The sequence below is a fragment of the Hylaeus anthracinus genome, unplaced genomic scaffold, assembly GCF_026225885.1.
Source record: "Hylaeus anthracinus isolate JK02 unplaced genomic scaffold, UHH_iyHylAnth1.0_haploid 11997, whole genome shotgun sequence".
NCBI lineage: Eukaryota > Metazoa > Arthropoda > Insecta > Hymenoptera > Colletidae > Hylaeus > Hylaeus anthracinus.
Genome location: NW_026534344.1, coordinates 1,471,515 through 1,491,884, shown reverse-complemented (window position 1 = coordinate 1,491,884; position 20,370 = coordinate 1,471,515). Strand labels below are relative to the sequence as shown.

At 48.4% G+C, this 20,370-nt stretch overlaps 1 protein-coding gene across 3 annotated transcripts in view; it reads right to left on the bottom strand.

The window, feature by feature from the left end:
• The window catches only part of LOC128889802 (A-kinase anchor protein 200), a 34,868-nt gene that overhangs the window by 8,888 nt on the left and 5,610 nt on the right, over positions 1–20,370 (bottom strand). The window contains exons 1-5 of one of the 3 annotated variants that reach the window (XM_054147790.1): positions 13,160–13,556; positions 12,481–12,647; positions 8,433–8,771; positions 6,891–7,043; positions 6,547–6,663 (exon numbers count right to left, since the gene is read on the bottom strand). In XM_054147790.1, the coding sequence (XP_054003765.1) occupies positions 6,547–6,663; positions 6,891–7,043; positions 8,433–8,669 (507 nt within the window). In that variant the 5' untranslated portion in view covers positions 8,670–8,771; positions 12,481–12,647; positions 13,160–13,556. Of the gene's footprint in view, positions 1–6,546; positions 6,664–6,890; positions 7,044–8,432; positions 8,772–12,480; positions 12,648–13,159; positions 13,557–20,370 lie in introns of those variants that run through there. The other 2 variants (XM_054147791.1, XM_054147792.1) reach the window with 2 other exon arrangements.

The window sequence follows — 20,370 nt, the reverse complement described above, 5'->3', positions numbered from 1 at the left end:
CAATAACAAAAATAATATGTTATCGTGCGAAAGAATGATTATTCGGGCGTTGTCGAAACACTCGTCGCGAAAAAGCAAACTTTACTTCGAGTCCGCGTTGAGAACGCATCGAGCGTCGAACGTTGACCAAGAAATCGGTACGCGTTCGCAAACGAAAGAAATATATTCACGCCGCAAAACCATCGATCGTTGCTATTCTTAGACAACGATCGAAAGAGAAAGGAATCGAGAGAGGCGAAAACGAGCGAAGGTAAAAGGGAACGATGGAGACATACTGTATTAACAAAACGGAAGGAACCGCGATGGGGACGGCGATGGCAACGTCGACGTAGATAGCAAGTACGCGAGAGCTATTCGTCTGGAACGGCCACGCCCCAAAGAAAATTTTTGAATCAGTTCCAAACTTCAAATGCTATACGCTTGACCTTTAAACAGCGTTAGTCACCAAGTGAGTCAATTGGAAATTCAAGCTGTCTTTACAGCGCCAGCGATGGGGTGGTTGCCCGAACTATATCATCGGTGCGTATCACATCGCATGAATCGAGGTCCACTGGTCGCAATGTAGCGACGGATGGTACCCGCACGGTCCGACCGTAACGTCTTTCATCTCGTAGATCGAAAAATCTATCGTTAAAATCATTATTTTCAATCAGTTTCAAATAGTTTAATTTCTTATTCTTGAATCTTACTTTCGCCAATTGAGCTGATTTTGCGATCTTTTGATCGATCGATCATCGATTCGACGGTGTATAAAACTATATAAAACGTTTCAATCGTTCAAGATATTCCACGGTAGTTATGCGAGCGATCGCCGGTGGCGGTATCGACCGTCGAGTCGGTTCGAAATTATTCGTGGACCGAGAAAGGATGGTGGGGGGTTACCAACCGAGAGATCTGAACGAGAACCATCGGCTGCAAACGTACTCGCAGATGGAGACAAAACATTCTTTTGCAAACGGTGGAAAGGGAGTTCTCGTTACGACCGACATATTAATTGACGTTAACAGTGAAAGACACGCCGCGCTAACGAACCAGACATTTCTACGGTCTTTGCACTCGAAAGAAACTAAACCGCGTTTTCTGTTCGTCTCCTTTTAAAACATATCAACATGGCCCGCAGTAGGACGATAAAGAATAAATGCTTCGCGTAAATAAAGTCGAGAATACACCTACTCGTTGTTACTCATAGCGAAAACGGTTCTCCTAATAGTCATAGTCATAGTCGCAGTCGCAGTCGCAGTCGACAACAGGCTTCGGAAAAGGACGCGTGCACGCGCCATTCTTGTATATTCACCCTCTGGTCTGGTCTCTTCACCCCTTGAAGAGGGTCGCGCGAAACGCGATACAAGGAGGGTGTACGTGGATAGAAAGAGGTAGGTATCGATTTTATCATTCGTATACGCAGTTTCAACCGCACGAGAAAGCCGGAGAAAGCGAACAGTCGAAGGGAGTGGTCAACGGTGAATGATATTTTTTAATCACCAGCAAAATTTCTGCGATTACGATGCAAACACGACGTTGGCGACGGAATCGATCGATCGAAGCAAAAAGGTGAATAGTCGGTCGAAAGCCCTCGTATCGCGATACTCTGGAAATGAAACGTGAAAAATCTCATCTGCGCGCTCGCACTCCTTCCTTCGCGATTTACAGGATGCTGTTTGCATCCAAAGTTACGCGTGCCAACAGGAAAACGACTATGCTCCGTCTGTGAAGACGTGTTTATCTCGTGTTTTGTAATCCATTGCAATTTTAACGAATACCATTGCTTTTCGCATAGGCTCGACGACGGACGAACGGCGGACTAAAATATATTCTGCCACGAATCGAACGCGTACTTTTCAACGAAACAAATACGATGAACGAGAAACAAAGTCGACGAGAGATTTTTGCTCGTACGCGAGAGCTGTGCTAACCTTTCGCCTGGTAACCAGGCAGGCTGCCTGGCAAATGCGAAAAGCCCTGGTAGCCCTGTCGGTCGGCATGGCAACAGCTCCGCGCGTCCCGGCGTCGAGGCGCTCGATACTAGACGACGACGACGCCCAAATCCAAAGGGACGAAGAGGAGCATTGGTCGTGAGCGACGCGTGGAAAATCAACGCGCATTTCGGAGCGAGTACACGGTATCGAGGATCAACGAGTCGATGTATCGAACTTTGCGCAACGGACAACGTGTCCGTCAATCAAAAACGGAGGAGAACGCGTGCGTATCGTTCGGATACCAGCAGTCCCTTCAGGTAATCCGTTTAATCCGAATAGAGATCCCCTGATGGCTTCGACGATTCTGGCCGCGGGCCAACGAATCGGTTCGAGGCTGATTAGTTTGCAATCGCGTATCGTTTGCCCCGAAGAGTACGCGTCCGAGTCTCACAATTTCTCGACCATCCCCCTAACTCGAAATGCTACGCGAGATTCGATCGAATAGTTAACAAGACCCTAACCACGTATAAAGATCAAGGATTCGTTGTTAGAACGAAGAAAAGGACACCGATGATTTTCTTTTTCGATTTTCTTTTTCGATTTTCTTTTTCGATTTTCTTCAAGGCGGATGTCATTTAAACGGAACCCTATCCTCCCAGTAGTAGAAAGGGTCGTCATCGAGAAGGTTCTCGTTCGCGATGTTTTGTTGTTCCATCGGCTGGGGAATGGAAAAATCTGCGACGCCGTATCGATTTCAACGACGTCGAGTATTTATACGACGGTCATCGAACCTCCAGAGTGGAGACCTCGCGAAACGCACCGCGCGCAAGCGCAACCGCGCACCACCTCTTCCGCCCGAGTTGTCGCAAGTTTCGTGCTTTTTATTCGCGTTCCACCTGTCGCATTGTGCTCTCGAGCTGCCGTGAACGGACGCGTGACGTGGCGTGGCGTGGTGTGGCGCGGAACAAAATGCGATTGACACTAGGAACGACGAGCATCCTCTCGTTCATTGTCACGACGGAGAACAAAATAGGAGTAGGATGACCGAACGACCAAACAAGAGTGGACGAGAAAAGAGGAAAGCGAGAAGGGAATATCCATAGGGAATTTTTAAGATTGAAAATCATTTTATTTTCGAACAGCCGAAATTCATGTCACGTTATATGGTGAAAAATGCTGCGAGGCGATGAAATGGGTGGGTAGTAACAGATTAAATATGTCTCGTTACACAGCTTGAAAAGTAGAAGGGAAATGCGAAGGGAGTGCAAAAGTGTTTACCTTTGCGTAACATCGAACGAACAGGGATGCAACGAAAGATATCCTATCATCGTATGTACCGACTCGATTCATTTTCCAGCGTTCGGGCCGGATGGTTGAGGAAAATTCGCTATCGATAAAAGGAACGGACGGATGGATGGAACAGTCATCGGATGAATTTCATCCGAGACATTAGGAATGAAATCGAAGCCGAGAGAGACTACCAAGACGCCATCCGTGGCGAATGAAACCGGTTTTTAACCATCCGGCCGATCTTTTGCCACCGGTGTATTCTTTGCGATGTATGCATGTATAGAACGATGCACGAGTAACTGCAACTGTGATATATTTTTTTAAGACCTGCTGTATCTCGTCACATAAATTTTTATCATCTCGATGCGCTACCAACGAGCTTATAACATCGAACAAATCGTTTCCCCCTCTTGTCGAATCTCTGGCTAACCTGTTCGAATAATCTATGCGAAGAAGAAAGACACGTATATGTACGTACACTGTTCGCGACCATAAAACGGTAAGAAGGAAAAAACTGGCGAAAAAGCTTCGCTTGCTCCTTATCTTGCTACGCGTGGCTCGCTAAACCTCCCGTTACATAGGCTGCTCTTAACCCTCGTGTACAGGTGCTTTCCTTTTTTTCTAGAGGGTTGAGCCACGCGAGGCGAGGCAACCGACACCTTTGGCCTACGATTCTACGTTAAACTCCCTAATCTCTCGAATTGTTTGCTAAAGTAGTACACGAAAAAATCGCACACCCAAAATTCGATTACCTCGAAAGCATCGGATTTCGGGAGAAAACAACGCAGGTTTAATCTACACTTTAGATGCGCGCGCTGGGAACGAATATCGTGCGTCGAACCGAAGCCTATTCCGCGACAAAATAACGCGCCGCGTAGGTAAGCGTATCCGGGAAGTTTGGGCCATTGAACCGTGGTACCAGCGAGTACAATGAGTAACAGAAGCGTAGTCGATCGTCGATCGGTCCCCGACCAGCCCCTTTACCGATTTCTCTGTCAGATATGCCTCATTTCCTACGGGAAACGATGCCCACGTTCCACATCGGGTCCTTAAACGACGGGGAGAATATTTACGTGTTATAATTGCTCCCTTCCTACGTCGCGAAAACCGAGAGAATCATCGACGGTAAAATTTATACGTCCACAGTTTTGGAAACTGAGAAAGCTTTTTCGAAGAATGCGAGGTAAGCATTCCCGCTTTATGCAACAGCAATGCGCGCTACACGGCGAACAAATCTCTTCGCGCGTAGTCGTCCGCGTCTGTAAAAATGTTCCACACACGCAAATCCGAGCGATGATTATGCAAGCGCGAGACGAGGAGGCGACTAGCAGACCAAGAGAGATCACACCTTCTCGAATCGGCTAGACTAGACTTACAATTAGAGAAGATGATATTTATACGATACAAATAGCGGAGATTTTGTTGATACGAGGAACAATAAAGTAGACACTCGCTCTGTATTGTACAAAGTTTACAGTGTTCGAAGTCATTGGAAAGCGACTGGGCTAAACTGTGCACAATAAATGAACAGCGAAAAGTAACGAGTCGCGATAACGCGGTCGACGATCCAATCTTTTATCGAAACCACGACTAACCGGGAAAACGAGAACGAAGAGAGACGAGGTGTGCGCAGAGATAAGTCATGCTTTAAATCGGTGTCGTATTACTCGCTGTACAATGACATCTTGCTATTGCGAAGCGTACCGCGCAGGACACGCACACGCGCGCGCGAACACGCTACTGCTCGTCGTCGTTCCCTTAATGACTCGGAATGCTGATTGTTCGTTCGGGAGAGTGAAAGTCGCGGTCCAAGTTCGCGGGATTGGCTGCGTTGGTTGGTCGGTTCGAGGACTTCCATCGCGGAGAAGCGAGTCCTTTGAGCGTGCTACAAAAAGCTAACGCGTCTTACGAAAAACTGGGACGATAAATAAAATACAGAGAACGAAACGACAAGTGTATTTAGATTTCACCTATTCGCCAGATGGCAGATATCTCAGTCTTATCTCGGCGAGTAAACAATTTTCCCAAGCGAGCAAATTTCCCAATTGGGGGTGGTATGGTCAACAGCCGCGAACGATTTATTCGATCTTCGATCACGAACCGTAGAGTGCGGGAGACACTAGGTACAGACAAAATAGCCCTGAAGTGGCAACCGAGCGCTGAGAAGGATAATTCAGTGACTCGAAGCCGGTTTTCCATGGAGGCCTATCACGAAACTCGCGAGGTACGACGAACCAGAAGGATGAGTCACGGCCTGCTCGGTTGTCTCACTCCTCTTCTTTCTACCGTGGCGAGGTTGGAGCAAAAGGAAAGAGTCTATGGTTGCTCCGAACGCGCTCGAGAGAGAGAGAAAGAGAGGGGGGGGGGGGGACACAGAGAGAAGGAAGAAGCTGAAGAAGGTGGTAAGAAACGTGGAGGATTAGCCTCGACGATCTTGCGGCAACGGTTCGCCTACACGCGGCTAGTTCGACGACGAGAATGAGAAACGAAAAACGAGAAAAAGGAGACGAGCCAACCTCGCTACTTATTATGTACATTCGCTCGCGATCCGATTTATAGCGGGCAACTGTTCGGAAATGAAACGTATTCCTACTATTGGCTGTGAAACGAACAAATTTCCCGACTCTTCCTACTCGCGATACTTGGCTTGAGATCTTTGCTAGAGACCTTGATGGTTCGTAATACTAAGAAAAATATAAAGAAGAAATCAAGTGTCGGATCTCTCGGATCTGTAGAAAAAAATACTCCAAGAACTGTGATGAAATCCCTCCAGTCCGTAACGATAGCTTCGAAGATGCATCTACGCGGTGCAACATTCGATAGCCATTCGCGAGTCGGACGATCAAGGCTAGGAAGCTATAAATATCGACGGGGGAAACGATGGAAATGCGAGCGAATATTATGATACAATTGACTTTGTTAAGACAGAGTATTATTTTTGTACAATAAATCTTTGATAAACAGCACGAAACGTCTAAAGGATTTATTAGACGTCTCGAGGTCAATTAAACACCGAAGGAGCTTTCGATCCGTGACGGTTATCCCGTGATCGCTCATTCTTCGCTCGATTGTACCGCTACGCTCGCGCCGCGACCGCGTGCATGACTCGAAGAAAGTACGAATCATAGTTCGAGCGGACAAAGTCTGGAGCGCTGGAGTCTGCGTTACGCTGGCATTACCGTCGTTGATTGCTTCCATTATTCTTCGTTACCAAACTAACGTAGTCCGGTTAACCGACAAAGCCTTTAATCGATAGCCGTCGTGATTCGCGTTTCTTTCACGATTCCATGGCAGAGGAACAAGCGCGTTCGCGTTATTAGATCAAAGATTCTTTACTCACCTCTGCGAGTGGTTCCTCCTTGGTGACATCCCCATTTTTGGGAGCCTCTTCGCGGGCAGGTTTGCTCTTATCCTTCTTGCTGAAGCTGATCGACCTGAAGGACCACTTTTTCTTCACCTATGAACGAGGAAATGGCATCGATAACGATCGAAACAATCATTTCGCATAACTACATGTTTTAATTGTCTAAAGCACGTTCACGCGTATCCGTCTCGAGTGTAACGATACATGACGCCGAACCGATCCATCAGGCTATCGGAACGTTCCAAACGTTCTCTAGCCCAAACTATCCGAGTGGAAATTCCACATCGTAGATCGCTGCTCTGGGATTGAATTACTCTCACCTTGTCCTTCTTTTTGGTTTCCTTGACGTCTGGGGAAGTGGCAGCGTTGGGACTAGCAGGTGTAGCTTCCGTGGGTGTCGTGACCTCCGCCGTTTCCGCAGCGGATTCTTCGGCTGATAATTGCTTCGCATCTTCAGCCTTTACTTCTTCTTGCTGAAACGAAACACGGTCCACTCGATCAAGTAAATTTCTACGATAAGACACCTCGAATGGTTATACGCCACCGCGTTGTATAATCGCGTCGGCAAATCTCCGGTCGCGACAAATAAAAGATCGGCAACCTTCGCTGCGGCAAAGTACGAAAGGCAGGTGTGTTCCATATGAGGAGCAACCGGACCGGGAGAGCATGGGCTTTTCCGAGTGGTCGGGAGCGCACCTGCCTCGCGATTTTACAAGATCGCGACGATGCGAAGCGAACAACGCGTGATATGATTTCAAGAACACCTCTTAATATAGCTCGCCAAGTAATCGCGAATCATGCTAGCGAAAGACGCGATAAAAGATTTATTCGTCCCGAACGGTCAGGTTAAACGCATTACGGTAACAACGCTTACACGGTGAAACGCGATTACAGTTAGCTCTGCGAGAACGCGTTACCGGTGTGCGTGCACTCTATCGAGTTATCTCCCGTGCACGTAGCAATTTTTCGGACTACGGAAGCATACAGTCGGACGTAAAACTTTACATCCACGTTACGGTAATCCTCGCTTTACACGGAAACCATCATCATCGACATCATCAATAATCATTGAGAAATAGAGTGAAAAACGAAGATTCGAATGGTAATATAAGGACGACGAAAGTCTAGAACGTATAGAAAGTATAGCATGTATATTTCGATCGAAGGAAAAAGGAAATAGGAGAAGAATTTCTATCGAACGGAAACGAAGAAAAGTATTTAATTTAATATATCGTACGATACAGGTTTCGAGCCTTCGACGTTCGCCTATTCGGCAACGAGTCGCCATCGTCGATTAATCGATTGGATTCGATAACCGACTCGCGAATAGTTTATTTTCATGGGAAAGACTCGAGCCGGAACACTCCACTCGTCGATTGTGTTCATCGCGAACGAAATGTGACTCGTTGACGTGTTTCACGGAACAATAACTTGGATCGAATTCGAAGAAACGGATGGAAAAAAAGAAAGAATGTTTACGTCTGCGTGAATCATCGATCGCGTTCTCAGTAGCGCGGCTTACGGTAACGACGTAAGGTAGACAATCTCGAGATTTCCGCGAGAAACAATCGAACGACATCGACCCGTGCCTGGACTTGGACTCGGACTCGAACTATACGTGTATGTATTGTATGCCCACGACTCGTCTTGCAACTTTCGATTCGAGTCGCTACAGTAACCGCGAGCACACTATTACGTAAACGTAAGCTTTCCCGGTAACTCCTTAGCGAGAATCTTTGCGACTTTTTGTTACTTTTCCGACGATGATTACGTTCATCAATTTTCAAAGAGACCTCCGCGAGTAACCGCGAATAGAAGAAAATAATCAAATATATCAAGGTTCCTCCGATAGAGGATCTCACCTTCTCCTTTTCCTTTTCCGTAGCATCATCCTTATCCTTGTCTTTATCCTCGGTCGCGTCCGTGTGCGGCGCTATGCCGTTAGTGGTGGGCTTTGCGTCGTTCTCCTCGATCCTCTCCAGCTTGCCATCGCCAGGTGCAGCCGCATCACCGAGAACAACACCTCCGTCGGCCGGTATCCCTTCCTTCTTAGGAGTAGTCGTTATGTCCACGGACCTTCTACTTTGTTTCGCACCCATCTTGCTCCGTTTACCTCTCTATCCTTTCTCTATTTCACCTGTCTTCCGTTCTCGAGATTTCCGAATGCTCTATTTGAATGCCGCGTGCCCAACAAAACTGACCTGCGATCAACCAACAAAAATGAACAAATGTAAGGAATAACGCTATGGTAAACGTCCGTGTGTCGAATACATTCGAGTAGCGCTGTACTTTGTTTCGAAACCAATGTTCTTGGAAAAAAAACGTCATTCCATTACTTTGCGTCATCGGTACAATAACGCGGTGCAACTGAAAATATGTATAAAGGAGCGCGAAGGGAAGTCGGCCGCCATTCCAACTACTCGCTTTTGCGATTCACGCTCCCGAACACCGGTTCAACGACTCCATGCGTAACAATTTCCTAAAAACAAGGCAAACAGCCAACGGAATCGCGTCGTTTCTTCGAGCGACGAATATTTTAACCAATCGCTAGTGCCTAGATGTCGTAAAAACGAGAGGAGAACGTTTGATAAAAGTGTTCCATTGAAAAACGTTTTCGCTACGTTACTCGAGCTAATCGAGTAATTATCTATTCACCGCGAACGATCGTGCATGCAAACGAAAACTACACCAAGATTTCCTCCCGCAGAACCGCTTGATAGATTGATAAAGGCGTTCAAGGTTCAACGACGTCAGAGAGTAGGTATACAAAGACGTTAAAAACGACTCGACGTCTAGATCGGTCGGAAGAGCGTATAGGAAGTATGTAAATTCCAATGATACGCACGAGACGATGCTAACGAGAAAATGTCGCCGACGTTTATGCGATTCTAACGATATCGCGATCACGGCGAACACCAAGGATTACTAGACGTATTGTAAAATAATCACGCAACTCGATGAGCATGAGCTTATACGTTGTTATATCGGTCGCAAATATTGAATTCTAGGGAAGCGATAACGGTGGAACGTAATCTTGACGCATTTACCGTGTGAGTCAGAAAATTCTTAAGAGTCCGGAGGATCGTCGTTCGAACACGCTTACAAGTTTCATTCACGGTTCGTTGACTGCTACCCAACCGACCGAGTCATGCTCGACAGAATAATGCGTTGTACCGCCTGTTCGTGATCTGTCGAGAATTGCATTCTGTATGTAAAGCTTTTGCTTGTCGTTCGTTATTTGGATTAGTGGAATGAATTACAGAGCCCACGGTAATGTTTCTTTCTCACAAATAAAAAATAAAAAAAATAAAAAAAAAAAAATAAACTGCTCGACCCACTGTTCTCGACATTGAGAATTACAAGCATGTCAAGAGAAAACGTAGAGACGCATCGCAGGACCCGTATTCAATCGCGTGTCCCCCATGCGTGAACAAATCCGTTGGGTCGCGTCACGCCGCGCCGCGCCGTCCGGTCGGTACACGTGCGTGTGCAACGCACAATGCGCGTATCGATGAACATACGGAAAAGTTGAGTCTACTCGCGGGAGAGGGTGCAAAGATTGAGCAGGACCGGAGCAGGAGCGGATAGGGGTATGACCGGCTGGGACAAGATTAAAAATATACCTACGCATATCCGGAGTACTACGAAGTAAAACGAATCTATATTTAGCACGATAGCGCGAGACGTGGACTTTTCTTTCGCGTATATACAACCGAGAGCAAAACTTGTCGGCAAAGAGTGAAAATGCCTGGAAACAGTCGTGTACAGAGTCGAGCAAATAAATACCGAGAGATAAGGATTGCGAATAGAGATTGGAGAACGCGTGCAAACTTTCGCACGATATATATCAAAAAGAGCTTAGGTAAGAAACGGCTGGTATTCGAGATAACGTTTAAAGATCGACGAATGTTACCGATTCTCAAATAAAGAGAGCCATCCAACGGTCGTGGAGTACAGAGTTCTCGCGAAAAACCGGTCGCGCCGCGAGACGTTTCAAAGGCACTCGCAACTCTGGCGTACACGTCTGCCCGAGCAACCGCTCTTTTCTTCGTTCTTGTAAACGAGAGAAAGGCAGATGTGGGCAAGTTAACGACCCGTTATCGCGTGGACTCGCCATTGCTGAAACTGGTTGCTGCCGATATTGCGGTAAGGAGGGAAAAAGGCATCGGCGCGGAGAGCGAGGGAGGGAAGCGCGGCGATGCGTAGCGAATCGCGAAACGTCGACAAAACGAACGATCGCGAACGCGAACGCAAACGCACGAACGCGACTGATGGTCAGCGTGCAAACGCAGGTGCGATCAATTACGAAACGATTATAAAACGCAATCTCGGATGTTCCAAGATGATTCGAATTCGGATATTCGATACGCGTTGTCGAATGGTTGCGTGAAATGAAATTAATAGAGTTCCGTTTTCGAGGAGGATAACAAAGACAGCAAAAAGAAGAAAAAAAAAAAAAAGAAAGAAAAACGAGAAAAGAAATTTAGCGAAAATCATAACTGCGCGAATAGGAGGAGTCCGAGAGCGGCGACGAACAAGATCGGGCCAAGGTGCACGCGGAGAGTGGGCTGCCTGTTAGCCAGCTAGCCAACTAGCCAGGCCAACATTTTCTCGGCCTTTCTCCACCGGCTTCCATTCCCCGAGCGACAACAATCGCTTCCGTGGAAGCCTTGACTGGGTTTTAAATGCACGGCAGGTAGAGGCCTGCTATGCAAAATCGGTATAAAGAAGAGAGAGAAGGAGAATCCTGTGTCCAGGCAAGCAGGGCAAGCAAGCAAGTATGCAGGCAGACAGCAGCAGCAGCAGCAGGCAGGCAGGCAGGCAGGCAGACACGTCGCCTCTGTTTAAGGCACCCGGGTTGGCAAGAACGTATCTCCTTTCTATCCCTCTTTGCCCCTCTTTCGCCATGGCAACGAGCAAACGCCGCTAAATTTGTGAGCGGACAAAGCCGTTCCGTTACTAATTTTCTCGTTTCGTCGATTCTTCGATAATCGAGGGATGCGTACAGTTGTTTCGAACGAACACGATTTTCTGAGAGTGCCGCGCTTCGTTTCTCTCTTCTCTTCTGTCCTCGGTGAATCGAAAACGCGAGCGCTGCATTTAGGAGAGACCGAGCGAAATACCACGCAAGTGCAATCGCGAAGTTAATCGTGGCCGGAGGGAAAGGTCATCGGTTGGGTCTTGAAATCGTACGTATGGTTGGTCGTTAGGGGGTTAATAGCGACTAACTGGTGGGAGAAGAAATCAAGATGGCGTAACTGGTCGCTACTCGGATCGATCCTTCGATCGAGACCGTTGTGTCGCGGGTTCTCTATAACCGATCGCCAGTCGACGAAGCGATGCTAGGGAAAGATCGACCATTCTTCTCAACGGAACGATGATTCGTTGCGAGACAACGAGCACGCCGTCACACCGAATAAAACTGAAAGCTGGCTCTCGTACGACGGCAGCTATATCGATCGATGGTGGTGCCCATCTTCAAAATGGCGCGGGGGTACATGCACAAAATTCCGCTCGAGCATTCGTCGCTCGTAACGTTTATGGAAAGCGAAGAAGAGACGGTGATTCGTGCGCAACACATGCGCTCGCGCGAGTGACGAGCCCAGCTAATCGTTCGTCCAATTGTCCAGTCGATCTTCCGTCTTAACGAAATCGAAAGCCAACGAAACATACGGCACGGCGTGGCGTATCGTGTGCGTGGATCGAAAACCACGCGGGAGGCAAGAAAGGTGTGTATGCGTCGAGGGAAGAGGGAGGATGGAGAAAGGGAGAGAGAGAGAGAGAGGGGGGGAGGGAGGGAGAGGAAGAGGGAGAGAGAGGAGCGGAGATCCAGTGGGGCGCGCTCGAAACGAGCCTTCTAACGAGTAGAAAAGAGCGAAGACTCGGCACTCGGGGGTGGTTGTTACTCACCTCGATGGTCGAGAGCGTCCCGAGTGGCGCGACGAGGCGAAATTTTCCCTCGAAGAGCGTCCCCCGGCGTGGTTCGTCACAAGAAACTCACTGGATATATTATTCCAAGAGGAGAGGGAGGAGACGCGACGATGGTGGCGGCGGGTGTGTAGCACGGTGCGTGGCGTCTAGACGGACACACGAGAGTAACGAAAGATGAAACGGCTAGCAGACACACGAGGTTACTTGGCCCGTTAAAAGCAAGATGGAACAAACACCGAACAAGTTCGAATAAGAGAGCAAAGTTTTTAGCGGGAGCGCGATCGCAAACTCATCCACTTGGCTCGGTAACGCGCAACCGACTGAAGAGAGAGAAGCGGAGGGGAAGCGGCGACGGCGTCCGTCTGTCCGTCCGACCGTCTTTCTGTCACCAGCGCGTATTGCTCGCGCTCGCACGCTCTCACTCGCGCGCGTTCACTCGTCTTCTCTCCCCTCTGTCCTTTCCTTTCCTTTTCCCTGCGACAGCCCCTCGTTCCCACTCTCTATCCCTCTGTCCCTCCCTCGATTTTTCCTCGTGGTTCCCGCGTATACACACTTCTAGACTTCTAAATCACCAACCGGTACGCGCGTGTCGTTTCCGTAGTTATCGAAAAAATCATCGCGTCAGTTCCACGATGGACGCGAGATGCGAGAAACTCACCCTCGTAAGAGGCGCGGAACGATCGATCCGCAGGCACAGAATACGATAATCGCGAATACCCGGACAACGTTCAAGCCAAACGATCGATCGTTTCACGTTTCAACGACTCCCGAGGAGGCTGTTCCTTTGTTCCCGCCGTGTCGGGAGTTTTGGCTGCGTACCGCCTCCCTCTTTGTTCCGAGAAAGTTGAGGCGTGGGGTAGCCGATGTATCGCGCGCACAAAAACTGACGAAAATATCGTTTCGAGAACACAACGTCGTACTCTTTTCTCTTTCTCTCTCGCGTATTTCCTTCGAGTCGCGTTCGCGTGACTACGTGTTCCGCGAGTCCCCGTGTTCCACCGAGCAACCGAACGCGGCTTTTCGTTTCACCACTGTGTTCTGCACTAGCCGACAGTCGGAGGAAGAATGAGCTCCGGGATAGACGGGAGGCAGGCAGGAACGTACCGGCCGAGCCCGGTACCCCGGGACACGATTCGAATGGTGGCAGCCCTGACTCGAGGCTCGAGCTCGCCGAGAACGTTGGGGTATGGGGGCTTCGACTTCAGGGCGGGGTCCTGTCACGAAGGGCTCCGTAACTCGGAACGCGCCAACGTCGCTACGAGAGAAAGTATCCATCTTCGGGGTTAGCTCTTTCTCGGCTATTCGTACACACAACAGTCCATCGACTCTCGATTCTTGCCGATCGATGGCGATATCTTCGATATCGATGGATGCGTATCGCTGTGGTCGCTCCACTCGTTGTGAAATTCGACGGTCGGATCTAGGTACACGGTTAACGACCTACCGTAATACGCGCGGTTCCCCCGAATTCAACGCGTGGGAGAAAAATCGATTACGCGAAACCGTTAACCGGGCAAGTATATCAGATTCCTGCCATTAGCGTTTACTATCCCTGATAACCGCATCTTTGATATCCTCTATTCTTTCCAAGCAGTCACGGTCACGAGATTATAGCGGCCACTAGACGTGCCTCGTAATCTTGGCCCAATCGTGACGCGTACTACCCGGAAATCGTACCTTGTTTTGGCAACTCGCACGGTGCTCATTTCACCAAAACAAAATACCGATACACGTATATTTGCTGCTACTGTGTTGTTGCTGCTGCTGCTGCTGCTGCTGCTCACCTTTACAACTGGCCTCAGGCGAGTAGCCTTGCGCCTTTCGCCTTTCGCGACTACGACTGCTACGAAAAGCTGCACGTTCAAGTGCGTTCGTGATCGACGACGCGCCTTCTGATAACGTTCGGAATTTCTGAATTTTCGTCTAGAAGCTTCTTTTTTTCTCTTTGGCTATCGCTCGCCAGAGATCTCAAATGCGAGGAACCAACATTCTCGAACAATAAATTTGATCGACAAACAAGGAGGACGATTTCGGGGAGAAATATATATAAAATTATACATCACAATACGACGATAATCGACATTCTTTCGAAGCTGCGTCCGAGAAAAGAGACACTCGCTACGAAATGCGTTAACCCAATTAGGGACGGGGCGATGACGAATTGGCGTTTCCAAAGCGATATCGTTATCAACGGACAACGTTCTTGGACACAGGATTTCTTTGTTCGCGAGGTCACGTCACCTAGATTCTATAAGCGAAACACTTGGAAACAAAGAGTGGAAATAAATTCAGACGAATATTTTATCGGTAGCGTTCCTTTTCGTTTCACCGCATTTTTAACCGATACTATTACCACACGTTTCCGCTCTGAAAATTCCGCGACGTAACTCGGTCGCGACCGACTCACCGCGACGGCGTTAATACTTGGTCGATTGTACGATTAAACGAACCGACTAACGATCATCGTTGCCGGCATGCGCATGTGTAAAAAAAGAAAAAAAAAAAACAGAATCCATACCGATGATATCGAGCGCGAGCTTGTCAATAGGCTTGGCGGGAGACGCGTATTTCGCAGCAACGCGAGACTTTTTCCGAATATACACGCGAGGATACCGTCGCACAAGTTTCCTCGTCGATAACGATACTTGTACTATGTTGGATTCTATAACAGCCGGGAAAGTAAAACGAATGCGCGGTTTCGAAAATATGTAAAAAGACAAGTGAAAGAGAGAGAGGGAGAGGAGTCTATATCGGCAGCGCGAGGTTAGCCATTCTTTCGCGGCGACAGGAAACGAAAACCGGCTCTCTAAGGAGCCTCGACAACGGTACCGGCAAACATATAGCACCGATTTCCATGATACGCGACGATAACGCAACATTGCGCGAAATTGTGCACGTGATTTCTCGATCGAGTATGGTACTTTGGAGAAATCGACGCTAAAAAGGGACGGCTTCTTTTCCGCGTAAACGATGCGTACGGAATGCTCGAGATCTAATATCGTTGCGTGTCACGCACTGAATATACAATGTACCCGAGGTATATAAATCGGATAACTCTTTCGTTCGATAAATAAATAATTTTTGTATCGAAAATTATTTTCATCGAGAACTCGGCGGAGTCGAAGCATAAGCTTTCTATCGTAAAGGAACGACTTCGGAGAGCTGCGGCGAATATAGCGTGTAATAGATGGTGTCGATTCGCGTATACGGCACGTTCATTACCGGAAACGGAAGCTCCACCTTAGTCGTCGACTACAACAATGTTTGCGCGAACGTACTCGAAGAATGTCGTGCGCGCGCGCCTCGGCATACCTGAAAATCCGGTCGTCGGTTTTGTCGAAGAAGAAAAGATAAGGCGCGCGGCTCCACGCCGATGACGCATTAGTACTCGGCGCGTAAATTCGATCCCAGCGAGAGTAAAACTATTCGGAACGAAGCTAATTCAGTTTTCCCGATGCCTCGAGTGGATCTCGGACGGCGATTAACGAAGATGTACAGACTACGTATCTATGACACGATGCCAAATAGTACGAGCACACGCATAGAGGCCTCTTCTTGGCCAATGAATGGGACGCCCACGCGTCTCGATGTCGCGCAGCAAGGTGAACGACCAGATGGAATATCCCGCGAATCGTAATTCAACGAAAATGCAATCGAGCGCAAGGCCACGGTGCCAATACCAATACACGCATCCGTTTCTCGAGCTATCGGACCTTCGAAAACCTTTCACCTGCAGAGTTCGCCTTCGACGAGAGGCAATTTATTTATAAATTAACTCGCGTGTATCTTTCCATGAGTTTTCAAATTCACCGAGCATTTATCGCGAGCCCTTCGTTGGTCATTCGAGAGACAAATATTTACTCGTGTCACGGTAAACCGAGCGAGTGCGATACTATTTGCCTGGTTTACTTTATCGCGATACTTTATCGCGCCTAACCCGATGCCCGAAGAGAAATTATAACGACCGTAGCTAGTATCGTATCGCGGTTTCTGGCTCGTATCGGCTGACGCCAACATCGACGCGACGCGACGCGACCCGACGTATCGTGTACCAAACATCGGCGCGCGACTCGAGCCACTTTTACTTTCCATATTACGCGAGACGTACCGATTCGACCAGAGGAGGAAATCGACGACGACATAATTATCCATATCCCAATCACGGTCGACCGAGAGAATCTTTTCATTGAATCGGGTCGTAAATTACGGACGGTCCGAGCAGAGGACCTTGGTGACTTCAAAGCACCAACGACCGCTAATATTACATTATTCGACGCCGGTTCCGGCGACCTTAAACTCGCTCACGGTCCATGCACTCACGAATCATACGAGGCGAACGTCGGGACCCGGCTGACCTGTCATTTTAATACGGTTAAATCTCCACTTCCGAATAAAAGTAGCTCGCTCGTCGACGAATCCCTCGCATCCGTCGGAACTTTGGACGGCTGACGCCCGAAATTATTTTCACGTTTCACGAGCGTGCACTTGGACACGCGCGATGACACAAACGCGGTGTGTGCGTGCACGCGTAGCTCGGTGAAAAACCAATGCACGTACTCGAGGAATGCGTTCGCTCGCACGAATACGTTCCCGGGGCCCGACCGATACGGACTCTCGCAATCGCAACTTACGGATACACCCGTACGTATACGTACTTGCTCGATTCCCGTGAATCTTTTGTCTCATTGGAATCGACCATCGGTATCTCCTTCCTTGCACGTGCAAAACAACATATTCGCACCGTGACGCACGGTAACTCTCTAGGTGTGCGCTGTCGACCGGTAGCGAGCTGCTACTCACCCCTGACTATACCGAATAACGATAACGGCTAATAACGGCTAACGCTATTCATCCATAAGATCCACCATTCTGCTCCGGTGGGCCAATTGGCCCATTGTCGATCCAGCGAAAGACGGTAAATCACCGGCGTCGAGACAATTAACTTCCAATTAAGCGTCACGAGACGCTCTTCGTGCTGCTTTCATTCATGGGGTATACGTACCGCGCAAAGATCGCGAGGACTGTACACAGGAAACGTGACCACGACGGACTCGTGCAGAGTATACCGGTCGGTAGAGATCCGACTCTACTCGTACCACACCGGTTATATACTGCTGCTGAGTAATCGTTTCTCGATTATTAAGAGGACGGGTATCGCAAAAGAGAAGCTGTTATTTCGCGAGCTTGTGGGTAGTTTACGTACGCTTACAGCATCGATTGTTTTCGACGACAGAAGCAGTAACGATTGGGAAGAATCCCCGATCGATCGGACGATCGTTCCAATCGACGAGATAACGCCGGAACATTCGGAGCATACCTCAAAGATGACTCTTCGAGACCGTTATTGTTTGCGTCGATCGTCGAGCGAGAACAAAACCAAGAACGAAGAACTCGCACAACGATGCTTGAAAAGAAACACGTGGCGCTTCGCATCTTGTTCGTAAGTGAGGCTGAATGGCCATAGAGGTTACGTTTCATCGAGTCGTTTAATTCATTCTACCCCATTCTCGAGGCAATTAGTAACACGGTACGAGCCCTGTACCCGACAGACCGACGGCATCGCGGCTCGTATCTCGTATCTGAATATCTTCGACACGGAGAACGATCATCGAGTACAAGTAGACATCGCGCGATATCGATGGGATCGAAGAAACGTAAAGAGTCATTGGAAACAATTTAAAAAATTGAACGGACGAAAATGTCATTCATGGTTTTTCCCATTCCAGGTTCTTTCGTGGCAGTACGAGAACCGCGCTATCGCCGTCCATCCTCCCCTGCCAAATTGATTCGTGGTGAACTACGCTTCCAACTTCCAACCGCTTCGACGGTGCATTTCTACGAGAGGGTCGACGGTGCTTTCGTATCGATTGTACGTTGGATGATTCATGGGTTTCTCTCCACCACTGGCCACCCCCGCAATATTCTAAGCCGACAGACATCGACCGACCCATGGCTCGAAGTTTATCCCTATGCAGAAAAGCGGAGAAACACGAGCAGGAGAGGTCTCGGTGTTCTGGAGTTAGCAGTGATATACGCAAAAGACGCGGCGAGCCGACCTGGTCCGTTGGCGTTGCAGCAAACACCATTACGCACGCTTGATAAACGATCAATTATACTCGTTTCGGTTCTTAGACTAAGGAACCTCGCCCCCGAACATTGCGCACACCTATTACTTCCCTCGCAAACACCGTCCGTATGCTTTATTGCGAACGTGCATTCTTTCGATGGATTATAATTTACCTATACGAACGTTGCGCGATTCTCCCGTCGAATCCCGATGTCTCTCGTTCGTCAAATCGGACGTACGTTTTTGGATACCAGCGCGACAGGTTTTTAAAAGTATATTCTAGACAGGAACATACAGGCGACGGGTACAAGTATGTATGCGCGTCCAGTCGCTCGTGCACATCTGGCCGCAGACTCAAGGCCGGACAATCAACTTTGTCTGTAAGAGGGATCGCCTCCTCTCCTCTCCTCTCCTCTCCTCTACATGAATGCGCGGGTACATACGTACACGGTGTTCGTACGATATCCAAGGACAAACGCTTCCCTCGATTGTTATTTATAATCTCTGTATCGTGCCAAAACCAGAAAACGCTTGGGTGCGAGTAACGCCGGTGCGAAGAGCGAGGGTGGTTAAATAATTTCGAAAGAAACGAGGTTCCCGATACGCGGCTGCTCAGCAATTTCGAGCAACATTTCGTAGAGAATGGTTACGAACGCGAATTTGAAACTTCCAACGGAAACGTGGAATCGATCGATTGCAAAATCTTCGTAGCCGGAGAACTTTCGACTCGATTACTCTGTTCCGGTATCCTTTGGCTTCGGTGTCGCGTTACCACAAAGGTGGTCAGCGTGCCATCATGCGCGCGGACGTGTCCCCTTATTATTTTACACATTCGACTCGACGATTACATCTTCCAACGCGGCTCTTCGAAATTTGTATCCGTGCATATGCCGAGCAGCTTAGCGGCGGTGCGGCTTTGAAAAGTTAGTTCTCCGCGTAATAAAAAACTTGTCATTAAACTTTTCACGAAACATTTATCAAAGTCAAAGTCACCGATTACGAGCACGATATCTCTCGTCCGAATAGACGTACCGGCGCTATCAACCCACAACAAGCAAAAAAAAAAAACAAATCTGTCAGTCGGTTCTCCTCTATCGCGACGTTCGTACGGAGTCAGAATAAACTGTAAAGCATGTACAGCGTCGCTATAAGTATAACGCAACGAGTAGGAGTTAAGACGGTTTAAAAAAGCATTGGTTTAGAGGCTGAGCCGCGCTGCTATGTTCGTGCCGTCTTCCAGTGAGGAGATAGCGCGCGTTAATTCGATACTTCCTGCTCGTTGAACAAGAAAGAGAGAGAGAGAGAGAGAGAGAGAGAGAGAGAGAGAGAGAGAGAAGTTTTTGTTGACCACGTTGCATAGACCACGTGCTTCTCCTATACGTTTCAGTGAAGCCCTGCGTTAAATAAGTTCGATGCAGAGTACGACGCGACGGTGACTGTAATAGAAAATATATATACAAATCGTGGAATAAATACTTTTTATATACGAGACCTGGATTTCGGAAAAATCCAATTCTGAAGATACGTCGTTACAAGTATTAACTCGGTTCTCGTATCGTAAGTTATAGACGACGAGTTACGGATGACCAAGAAACGCAAGATTCGACGAGAAGAGTCGACATACAAGCGGAATTACACATATTTGTGGCTGAAAGGACCGTCAGAGCCAGCGAATCGAGCAACCTTGCGAGCAACCTCCGGCAGGTATAAGCGAGCGAAGCATGGCGATGCCGGGATAACCGGTTTCCGCGATGCGCGTTTGTCGAAACGCCTTAATTACCAGGACCTTTGCTCGTAGGTGC